Raw genomic sequence first — 12,241 nt, 5'->3', positions numbered from 1 at the left:
AGCTCTGTCTGCTAAGTCTGATCAAAAAGCAAGCCTCAGGACATACACTGATCTTCAGTGATTCCAATAGGGCCTAATACAGGAAAGACAGACCAAAAAAAATAGGATATTTCTAACACTACCCATTTTTATTACAGATACCTGAAAAAATCATACATAGATAGACACGCTTCCCTACCTTCAATAGTTTTAACAATACTTATCATAAGCCGCACAAAGTCCTGACACTGAAAATAAGACACACCTGATGTGAACAAACTCAGAAATGAGTGTACAAATAGAAGTTCTAATTCAATCTAGAACTGTCTGGAAACAGCTACTCATTGTGCCGTGTCTCTTCATGCCTCTGAAACGCCAAGTGTATGAATGGTTTTGTGTGTGTCATTATTCTGAAAATTGCAACTAGCTTTTTTTGCCTTCATAACAGTGCCAGAAAACATATTTGGAACGTGGTTTTCTTGCTTCATACTCTCTCTGGACATTAAGTATCTGATATGCAATCAAATTTTGAGGATGATTACTTCAGTTTTAAGTACAAAGAGTTGCAATGCTACCCTATCACCTTGTGCAAATTGTCTTACCTGAGTAGCTATTAAAGCAAACTGATCGTGGTATTCTTTTCTGCTGTTTGTTGTGAAAACCAAAAATAATTCTGACTAACATTTACTGCCTAGATTCCAAAACCAGACAACACCATAAACATTGCATCATATTTTACCATTTCTGTGAAGTATAAAAGAAGGGATAAAACAATTTTAACTCTTGACGGATGCAGAGATCTGATAAGCTATTGGCATCCTTACAGATCCAATATATGGATCTGACTGGGGTAAATCACACCGCCCTGATCAGGTGTCAATCATTCCAGTAACTGTAAATTATATGCAAGTATTTCCAAAAATCAGAATGAAACCAGTCTGTGTTTGTAACTGATTTTGTAAGATTTTTTCTTAGATGTCTTATTATCACTGGGAAGTAGGTTCAAACTCAAGCTTTTTTCCCCAAAATGTAATTTCATGCCAGCATCTACTAATTAAAACTGGTAGGCCTGGGGAGAAGACAAATGCAGTGGGCACCGGTGGGTAGAGCGGAGGAGAAGGTAAAATTAGCTAGGAATTATAACTGGCTCTAACTGTTGGCAACCAAAACCAAAATTTCCATTTTGTCATTTTCCACCTTCAGTAACACCTGCATCCCAACAAGCTTGAATACAAGGGCAGCAGCATTTTTAAATAGCCTTTCCTTAAGGTATTAAGTTGAAGTCTTAAAATGCTTAGTAACCACCTGATGAAAGAAGCACGCTACATCTTTGTTAGTTGCTTTCTTGTATCCAAGGATGCAAAAAATTCTTCATGAGTCTTTAGAAATAAAAGGGCATTGATGAGATTGAGAATTTCAAGTCTCTCTGAATCTTCTTCTCCTTTTATTTTCCAGAAAAATAACCAACAGGGGGGTACTTTAACCCTCTAGAGAAGAAGTCTCTTCTGCGTAATTCCTTTTAAGATCTGGATTTATAACAACTTTGTACTTTGAGAAGTTCCTGCCCAGAGATCATGTTCTTTCACCCAGTCTTTGTCTTCAACCTTCTGCAGGGCACAGATAACGCCCATGAATTTGTAGACTCACAGACTTCTCGGTCAGAAAGCATTAGTGCAATGTCAGACAAAGCCGGGCATGAAGCTTTGAAGGCTTCTTGTATCAAGTGGAGAATCATGTGGGAAGATGCATGCACAGAAATAATGTCCCATGTATTTCAATAAAACCACTGAAACTGGGGCCAGGAAAGAGCTCTGGACAGAAGCTTTGAACCTTTTGAAATTTCAACATACGCTGTTCTGAAGCCCATGTCTAGAACATGGTAGGGGTGTTTATTACTGCCTGTCATCCCCTACCACCTCCCGCTCTTCTGTAGCTTTTGAGGAAATTCCCATGAATATGCTGTTGTCTGCAGACAGTCTCCTGCTCCTGCCTTGGCGGTAAAATGGATCCCCAGTAGAACAGCCAATTAGTGTCTCATATAATAATTGCCTTACCACATGACTGCATGCAGTTGTGAATACCTTTTTACTATATATAGTAGCCTCTTTGGACTACTCAGTCCACCTTCCTGCTTAAAAATCGCTATCAATTCTCTGAAATTTCCTAAAAGTCATGAAGACCCTCCTTGCAATTCTGAGGTCACCACAGTTCTCTCCTTTGATCAGGACACCTTTCTGGCCACACCTGCCCTCTCGGAGTGGTGAAGACTTGAAGCCTCAAATGCTCTTAAACTCTTTCTGATGTTTTCATTGCCCAAAAGGCAATAATAGTTTCTGCACTGCTCAATTATCTCTCTCCCTCCCTGAGTGAGGACCTTGGACAGTAAAGAGAAAGGGGCTGGAAGCAGTGACCACAAGCAACCCTTCCCCTGAGTGATTCAGACTGATTTGAGAACACATGAGACACTGGTCTCCCTCTTAAGCTTTAAAACATTCAACAAACAGGCATGCCAAGTCCTGCATGAGGAGAGGAATAATCCCATGCACCAGTACATGCTGGGGGGCAACCAGATGGAGAGAAGCTCTGCAGAGAAGCAACTGAGGATTCAAGCTGACTGTGAGCCACCAATGTGCCCTTGCAGCGAAGATGGCCAACACCATCCTGGGCTGCATTGGAAAAGGCTTGCCAGCAGATTGAGAGAAGTGATCTTTCCTCTCTGCCTCAGCACTGGTGAAGCTACGTTTGGATGCTAAGCCTAGTTCTGGGCTCCTTAGTACAAGAAAGACAACAACATAGTGGGGCGAGTGCAGCAAAGAGCCACAAAGACAGTTAAGGGACTGGAGCACGTCACATAAGGAAAGAATGAGAGAGTGGGAATTGTTCAACCTGAAGAACAAAAAGGCTCAGGAGGATCTTAAAAATTTGTATAGATCCCCAGTAGGGAGAAGTAAAGAACACAGAGCCAAACTCTTCTCAGAGGTGCCCAGAGACTGGGACAGAGGCAATGGAAATGAACTGAAACACAGGAGGTGCCCTACGAACATCAGGAAACACTTTTTACTGTGAGGGTGCCTGAGCACTGGAAAAGGTTGTCCAGAGAGGTTGTGGAGTCTCCATCCTTGGAGATGTTCAAAAGCCATCTGCACACCATCCTGGGCTACTAGCTGTAGGTGGCCCTGCTCTGAGTAGGGGGTTGGACTAGACAATATCCAGACTCCCGGAGTCCTCCAAGACTAAACTTGTTTCATCATGAATCTGTATACTCAAGTGTCAGGAGCAGAGTTGGCATTGCCTGGAAGAGGTGCAAGCCAATATTCTAAGTTTGTCTGGGAGATTCTAGGGGGTTAGACCACCCATGCACAGAGTAAGCAACTTGGACTCTGCTGCCTGCTCCACCACAGTGCCTGAAACATGGTGGTTCCAAACCCCCTTCTGTACAAAGGAAGAAATAAAGGTTTTCAAGCAGCAGAGGTGAGGGCATCCTCCATTCCTGCTGCTCCACTCCACAGAAAGTGAGATTCATGGGACCACAGAAACAAGAAGAGGGAGTCTGACGCAGAGAAAGGAGTCTTGGTATTGTTTATTTTATCCTTTAATTCTTTGGTGCCAAATGCACAACGAGTTGCCAGAACTCTCCATTCCTCATTTGTCTTCTCAGTGAGATTAAAGATAGGCTTTAGATCCTTTATCCTAACGACAGGAAAAAGACAGACTTCCTCATGATGGCCCTTTGACTCTTGCTTTTATTTCTACAAAGCGGCCCCATTTCAACAGAAGGGATGAAGAATGATCCTACCTATCCCTTCCCTACTCTTTATGGAAGGACAATTACTGTCAGGGTATTTATAGCATCCAGGCTAACAAGGTATTGGAACCCTACTTCCTTATTTTGCCCATAAGTACTATACAAAATAAAGATGGTGCCAGCTGCCACTGTGTTTTGAGCAGCATTCAAGGTTTTCTGCCAATGTTAGGTGTGGTCCGAGTGTTAGACAGGGAGAGGGAAACAAACTGTCTCCATGAAACTGGTTATGAGCACATGCCTCCTGGCCAGCCCGTTAATCTTCAGAGTTACAAAGCTAGTAGCTCATGCTGGAAGCTTCCAGATGCACACATAGGGGTTATCTTGCGATCTCGGAAACAGATTCTCACCAACTGCAAGTGACTTCAGGATTTGGCAGCCCCAAAAACTGAGTAGCTCCAATATCCCTGTTGATTCTAGAGACCTGGATTCTACTAAAATCAAGTTTGTATACCACACTGGATGATCAAAAGATGGTGGCAGGATCAACTTCTCCCTAATTATTAACTGCCACTCCCACAGCAAATCTTGAAATAACTGTCTTAAGATCTGGGAAGGTTTCAAGTACCTGCTAGCATCTCTACTGAAGCTACTCAATTAGAGTTAACAAAACTACAAAGAACCTCCTATGTCTCTGATTTAACTTTCCTACTGTTGCCACTACCTTGGCAAACAATCTCTTTCAGAGTCTTGTTAAATCCCATTAGAAGTGTAGTAAGACCTTTTGTCTCCACTCAAATTTGCTCCAGAAAACAACTGCCATGGTAACTAGGAACCTTCTTCTAATTTCTGGCCAAATTTCTCTAAGGTTGACTTATAGCTGTTCCCACTTTGATAAGCTACTGTTGCACCAGGGCTGGAGAAGAGTACTTTAGCTGTCCCAATGTATGGACTCTTTGGGCTGTCCACAGGAGAAGAGAACTGGAATTCAACCAGCTGTGTTCACAGCTGCCATGGTTTGCATTTAGTACTTAACCAATCCAATCAGGTAAGACACACGATTGCACATAAACAAACTCCAGCTTAAGTACACACATATAAATACATATGGTTCTGTGCTTTGTCTGTTATTGAAATTTGCTGTATATTAAATGGGGTTGTTTTACTTCAAGGCACCTTGTAAGCACAAATAATATAGTTGTTTCAGGCTATCTAGTGTTTGAATGCACACCCTAAACTTCTAAACTATTTTTCCTTTAAAATGCAACACTGCCTGTCCCCTACATGTTAGGAAGGCAGTCATCGCTGTGACAACAGCACTTTGAGTTCAGCACTGAGTATCAATACGCATTACAGAGGTACTGTATTAGTGTCAGTTCTTTCAGAGGGTTTAAGCATATGACTACATAGTTTGTGACTCCCAACCAGGCTTAGGTATAAGACAGACAGCAAGCACTTCAGCAGCCAAGGCACCCACATGCTATTATCCATATGCCCTGGATGAACAGGAACACCCAGCTGCTCAGGTGCACCATTACTAAAAGATTTTGTGGACTGCACTCCAGGTGTCTCAGTTTCTACTTACTGCCAGATAAGCATCGAAGTGCTTATGTGGATTTGAGTCTTCATCGCCGTACAGCAGCCTGGGGTTGCACTTCACTGCACGAGGGCACGAGCATGCTCTCAGGAGTACCTAGTCACACCGTCCCCATTACAGCACGAATGCAAAACCCATCTTTGGATGTAAAGGCAATTTCAAAGCAATTGCCTAATGTTGAAGTGCTCCTCATGCCAAGGTGCACCTGTTCATAAAAAAAAACCAAAAGAGGAACCTTCACAAAAGGCCTAACTCCTCAACACATTGTTCCAAGGTATTCAACAGGTCATAGGACAGCAGATTGTTCCCTTTCCACAAACGCCACACAGCAGTTTGGGCTCTGATCTTGGAGGGGTGGGGGGAGAACGAGGTTTCTGCCACTGACCAGGTACACCTAGAAACAGAAAGTCACTCTAGCCAGTGCAAGTTGCATGCCTCTACCCCACAGGTGCGACAAGCTCCATTAGCCCCAGACTGCTGAAGGAAACTCAGCGGGCCAACGAACTGGCAGATCGGGCAAGTTCCTGGAAAGAACCGAGCAGGTGGTATCATATCAAACCGAAACATGCATTCCTGTCACTCTCCAGCGCAAGCAGCAGAAGCATCGCATTGTCCGTAGCCCTGCCCCCCGGCTGGCAGGCTGCAGTACGTGCTGTGTCAGCAGAGACTGGCAGAGAGGGTTTACAAGAAGGGCTTTAGCTCAGGGCTCAGGGGGACAGGGAGGTACAGACCAGAGGAGGGGGACACAGCCTCTTTTCCGATGACCCTAATCTCTTTCACTTCTCCTGAAATCCATATAGTCTATTCACAGAGACCACTCAAATTCCCTTGGATCTATAATTTTATAAGCATCACGTGAAGAATACAGTAGTTTAACCAATAATTCTTCCCACAGTTTCCTGCCATGAGGAGTTCTGGAAAGGAAAACTGCAAGTACTGTTTTAGTAACTTTTACTGCCAAGTATCAGGACATCCAGAACAGGAGAGAAATGCTGCACCTTTTTTAGCCCTTATGATCCACGACATAGCACATATCCAGCCGCTGATCGGCCCAGGTAGCCCAGTTTGCAACATGGATCAACTTCACTTCCAGGGGACATTACAGATGTGCACGTGGGTGTTACAGACAGAAACACTTCTCTGCCAGGTGGTTTTAAGAGAAAACTGGTGGGTATTTTGCTGAGACATTTGGATAATCAGAAAAACTTTCACTGAAAATAATGGGAATGGATGGTGACAATATACAACTTTTACAACATAGCTGTGTCATCTGGATACCACCATTGTATATTTGTAACAAACCTCTACAAAATTATGGAAGTAAATTCTTGTCTCAAAATCCAATCTTTTAAGGGTTACTTTCCAGAAAGATGTGTCTAATTCTTGTCCCAAAAAGGAAGTTAAGTGCTCAGCATACAGAAAAGGCAAACGATCTCAGAAAATCTAGTGGCTCTCTTGCAGATTCAAATCGTAATCTCTATGAAAAATATTTGCTGTGATCTAATTTTTGAAAACTAACAGTATAGCTGAAGGGAGTATACACATTCGTAAGTTTCCCCAATGTATTTTCTATTAATTTCTGACTCTTTATTTAAAGAATTAAAAACTCTATTTAAAAATCACGATTTCTCAGACCAATGGAGAGCCTGGACTTTTATTCCCATGATATGAAAGAACTGTTATAAGGAAATAAACTTTTAACTCTGGGTATCACAAACCTCTGAAGATAATATAAAGTAATTTAAAGTTGAATTCACAAAGCACAATTTTTGACCTCTTCTAAAAATCATGTTTAAAGTGTCCTAAATTTATTTAGTAAAACTACTGAAGATTCCCATAATGTCATAGAAAATGAAGTGTCAGTGCAGAATTCAGAAATGCCAATACCAAAGAGCAGAAGAAAAAAAACAGGGAAAAAAAAGAAGTAAAATTTATCCTCCACCCCATGCTAACGAGAATAGGGCTGAGAAATTACCATCTCTACCAACAAAAGTTCATTCTTGCAGGGACTGTAAGATTTACAGTATTGCTCTTCAGCATCATCACAGAAACAGTAATCTTCTTCATGGAATAAAAGCTAAATATTTTTAGGGAAGTAGTCGTGCTGGAAGACAAGGAATGGGAGGATAAAAGTAGTTTATGGCCTTTGAGCTACTCCTTTATTTAATTTTCCTTTGATAAGTAGAAACCGAGGAGGGATCCTTTGCTTACATTTCCCCACATTGACCAGCACGCTGCATCTTCACAAAACATTTCTGGTTTCAACCACCCCACCTCCGAGACCAGCCACACCCCGAGTGCAATGTACAGCAACAGCAAGTGGAACTCTTCGTCTTGGACTGAGATCCAAGCACCGCGTTCCCAGCCGGCTCCTTGGCAATACGCAGCGCCAGTGGCTGGGCCTCAGTACCCGCCGTTGCAATCGCCTCTAGTAGCCCCTGTAAAAATCCAGGGCCAGGCACCGATGGGAAGGGACAGAGACAGGAATATACCGAAACGCTGTCCCAGCTCCACCACACACAGCGCGTGGGTCTGAAACCGGGAGCCTGCGGGGGTTTGGTCTCTCCATCGGTCAGAGAAAGCCACGGTGAAGAGCTGGCACCCGCATCGCTCAAGCAGGTATTTCCGACACTGCCCAGATCACGTCACATGTGCGGAGCATCCCTTCCAAGCACAGGTGTATGCGCCCGGGGAGGTAAGAATACACCTCCCGTGGCAGGGAGGGTCTGGGTAACGTCAGAGGTTTGCACTTATTCCAGTCACCTCTCCTACCGTCTCCCCCCCACAGCGAACAGGCCTGATGGGTAGTCAGAAGAGGAGAAACCCTGATTCTCCTCCACAGGCCAGAGCTTCAATCTGTTTATTCTCATCACTCGCAGCAGGCAATTTGGTAACGTTACGTTTGAAGCCTCCTATTGACGGAGGAGGCTAGAAAATGTGGTCACATGTGCTGTTTGGCAAGGATGCGTGGGGGGATGAGAGAGAAAAGGTTCAAAAGAGGCTGTGGGGACCTGGTTTCCAAACATGGCACCTACACACACCCCGCGCTCCCCGCACCCCTCCCCGCGCCGCCGGCAGCGGGATAAACCCGCTCTCCCTCCGGCCCGGCTGCACGCACGCACGCACGCTTCCCCCCCGCAACGAGCAGAGCGGCTAATTGCTTTTATTCCCTAATTCCGAGCGCCCTGCTGTGCCCACAGCGAGCTGTCTCCCCGCCCCTGCCCTCCCGGGAGCGGGCGACGGGCGGGCCGGACGCGGCGGCGGGGGGCGCGGGGCGGCGGGCGCACGGAGCGGGGGGCGCGGGGCGGCGGGCGCACGGAGCCGGGGCGCGGGGCGGCGGGCGCACGGAGCGGGGGAGCGGCCGGCGGCGGGTGGGGGCGGCCGGCTCAGCCCGCGGTGCGCGGCGGCGGACACCGAGCCAGGCGGGGGCAGCACAGCGGCCGCGGAGGCTCCCGCACGCAGGGAAACCCCACCCAGCGGCCCCTCCTGGCAGAGGCGGGGTTTTGGGGACCCCAAAGGAATCCCACCTCGCCCCTCAACCCCATGGCGGGGTTTCCGCCCGCCCTCCGCCGCTGGCTCCCTCGGGGCGGGGAGGGCCGCCGTCCGGGCTCCGTCGCGCCGCGCCGGGTTCCCCCCGCAGCTCTGCCTCGGGAGGAGCAGCCCGGGGTGGGGGAGGACGGCCGGGGAGGAGGAAGTTGTGGGTCGGGAGCGGAGCGGGACCGGGGCTCCGCAGCGGCAGCCCGGCGAGGGTCCCCGCGGGGCGGCCCGGCGAGCAGGGCGAAGCCGCTCGGCCGCGGGCACCGTCCGGCTCCCGCTGTGGCAGCGCCCGCTCCCGCCCGCCGGCGATCGGCGCATGAATGAGTGGCTGAATGAATGAACGACTGGCGTCTGCTTACTTGAGCATGGCCTCTTCTTTCTCTTCCTCTTCTTTCTGCCGGTCCATCACTGCCATGATAATGTTCCTCTCCTCCTCTGTCAGGTGGCTCAGGTCAGGCAGCTCCTGCATCGGGGGGGGCACCGTGGGCGGGCGAGGGCCGCGGGGCCCCACCGAAGAAGACATTTTCTTTCCGCCTCTCCCTTACACCTTCTACCTTTGCACGGCAAACCGAGCCAGCCTCTCCTCCGCCCCCTTCACACTGGAGTCCTCCGAGCAGCAGCAGCCGGCAGCTCTCTGGCAGCAGCGGAGGAGGCGGAGACCCAGCCTTTCATGGTTGCTTGCATCCACCCCGACCCGGCTGCTGCTTGCTCCCTTTGTTTCCGCGGCTTCAGGGAGCTCGGGGGCTGCCGTGCCGCCGCCCGCAGCCCATCCTCCCGGCGGTGGGCGTGCGGGGCGGGGGTGCCGTGGCGCGGAGGCTCCCGATCGCCGCTGGCGGGCTGCGTGCGGGAGCGGGGGGGGCGGTCCGCGCCGCGGGCCGGCCGGGAAGGGCGGGTGCTGCCGCCGCCGAGATGCTCCGCCGCTGCGAGCCTGGCGCTGGGAGGAGGGAGGGAGTTCGGTGCCGGTGAGGCGGAGTCCGAGGCGCGTCGCCGCTGCCTCACGGGCGGCAGCGCTGCGTCCCCTGCCGCTGCCCGTGCCGGGGACCCGGGCCGGCCGCGCCTCTCCCCGCCGCCCCCCGTGCTCGTCCCGCGGCCGCACGGTCACGGCGTTGGTCCCGGCACCGCCGCCTTGCTCACGCCCTCCTCGAGGTTTCCGCACCGCAGGTCGAGGCTGCGAGCTCGACCGAGTCCCCGCCAGCGCTGCCGTCTCGCCCGAGGCAGGGGCCAGCCGTGGGACGGGCACGGGCCAGCCGTGGGACGGGCACGGGCCAGCCGTGGGACGGGCAGGGGCCAGCCGTGGGACGGGCAGACGCCAGCCGTGGGACGGGCAGGGGCCAGCCGTGGGACGGGCACGGGCCAGCCGTGGGACGGGCAGAGGCCAGCCGTGGGACGGGCAGAGGCCAGCTGTGGGACGGGCAGGGGCCAGCCGTGGGACGGGCACGGGCCAGCCGTGGGACGGGCAGACGCCAGCCGTGGGACGGGCAGAGGCCAGCCGTGAGACGGGCACGGGCCAGCCGTGGGACGGGCACGGGCCAGCCGTGGGACGGGCAGAGGCCAGCCGTGGGACGGGCAGGGGCCAGCCGTGGGACGGGCACGGGCCAGCCGTGGGACGGGCAGAGGCCAGCTGTGGGACGGGCAGGGGCCAGCCGTGGGACGGGCACGGGCCAGCCGTGGGACGGGCAGAGGCCAGCCGTGGGACGGGCAGGGGCCAGCCGTGGGACGGGCAGACGCCAGCCGTGGGACGGGCAGACGCCAGCCGTGGGACGGGCAGAGGCCAGCTGTGGGACGGGCAGGGGCCAGCCATGGGACGGGCAGACGCCAGCCGTGGGACGGGCACGGGCCAGCCGTGGGACGGGCAGCGGCGGGAGAGCCGCGCTGCGGACTGGCTGCGGGCTGCCGGGGGAGCCCCGGACTCTGGTGCTGCAGGCGCTCCCTCGGGCGTGAGCCGTGCCCGCCCCAGCCCCAGCTGCAGCCCTTCTGCCTTCAGCCGGCACTGTCACCGCTCGACCGTCCCTTCCTCGGGGTCCCACACTTCTGCACTTTCTTCGTATGCTTGTTACACCCAGTCAGTGTCACCCATGCCATGCTCCCCACGCACCTCCCACGGGGGTGGCAAGTGCTCTTAACTTTCCTCATTTATCAGACCCATTTTTTCACTGCTGTGACCCACCAAATCTGGCCATGAACCACGCCACAGTGCCAACTATTAAACTGAGGAGGTAGCACACAATGAAACCAAACATCACTTCCAGACAGAGATAGCTTCCCTATCAATTTCTGATCTACCAGCTCTGATCAACTTGATTTTGTGTAGCTGGTAATGAACACAACAGCCTGTCTCTTCAGGAGATCATCTGCATGTGATCCAGTGCCCAGAAACTCATGCCTATAGCTCTGAACAGTCCCTTGCTCAAATGTGTGCCTGTCCGTGAATGAAGTCGCTCGGGCTACTTAGAAATGCAAAGCTGAAATACAGAGAAAACTTTCAAACAAAATGTGAACTATCACTAACACACTGACATTTAAGACCTCTCAGTCACGCTTCTGCCGAGGTCACAGCATGGAAACAGCTCTGGTTTCTAGAGAGATCGTCTGATGGGCACAAACCAAAGGAAAAAAATCTATGTTGGCAGTGTTCAATGCTTCTTGCTGCCAAACTTGCCAGGTTTGGAACAGGGAGAGGGACCAACTTTCCGCCAGCCACACTAATACCTCTCACACAAATTCTGAGAGCTGTGAACCTTCGTGACCCTTTGAATTTGAGAGGAATTACCGTGGCCATCTGTTTGTGTCCCCTCAAGAGATCTTCTGCAGGACACAATTTGAAAACAAAAATTTTTAAAAAATAATAATAAGCACCACTGTGACCACCAGAACTTTTGAGTGGTAATGTCCAAGTTCAGTTCAGAAAGTGAAGTCTCTCAGCTCTTCCGGCACATGAAGGAAACTGAAATGTGAATGACCGACAGATGGCTCAGAAGAGATTAAACTGGTGTTAATAAGCAAAGCACTATGAAGGGCTGGTAAATATCATAATGTCACACTCAGTTAAAGACAAAGACCCTCTGCTAACTTGTGTGGTGATCTGCCCTAGGGCCTGGCCATGTTATTACTGCTAGATGTAATCCTTCTAGCTAAGTACTAACAAATCAATAAAATCACTTCCCGCCATCTGCGACCGGCAGGGAAGACAGCCTTCATGTTACAGGCTGACGCTAAAGAATTTAACCATTCATTTCCAACAGGCAAAAATATGGCAGCCACCTCAGAACTGAAGGAAGTAAGACTGAAAATGACAAGATGATGAGAAGAAGCTGAGGTACCACCAGATGTTGAGTATCAGAAAAAACTAAAACATGCCGTGGAATGGTAATGCTAGACACCATGAT

At 50.4% G+C, this 12,241-nt stretch overlaps 1 protein-coding gene across 1 annotated transcript in view; it reads right to left on the bottom strand.

Moving 5' to 3' along the window:
• Positions 1-9,378, bottom strand: part of LOC135986915 (regulating synaptic membrane exocytosis protein 1-like) — a 115,247-nt gene extending 105,869 nt beyond the window's left edge. The window contains exon 1 of the mRNA XM_065631471.1: positions 9,215-9,378. Coding sequence (XP_065487543.1) covers positions 9,215-9,378 — 164 coding nt within the window. The remainder of the gene's footprint in view (positions 1-9,214) is intronic.
• Positions 9,379-12,241: the final 2,863 nt, after the last annotated feature.

The sequence above is a fragment of the Caloenas nicobarica genome, chromosome 3 (assembly GCF_036013445.1).
Source record: "Caloenas nicobarica isolate bCalNic1 chromosome 3, bCalNic1.hap1, whole genome shotgun sequence".
In the NCBI taxonomy this organism is placed as follows: Eukaryota; Metazoa; Chordata; class Aves; order Columbiformes; family Columbidae; genus Caloenas; species Caloenas nicobarica.
Note: the sequence above shows the minus strand (reverse complement) of the source record. Positions and strands in the feature narration are given on the sequence as shown.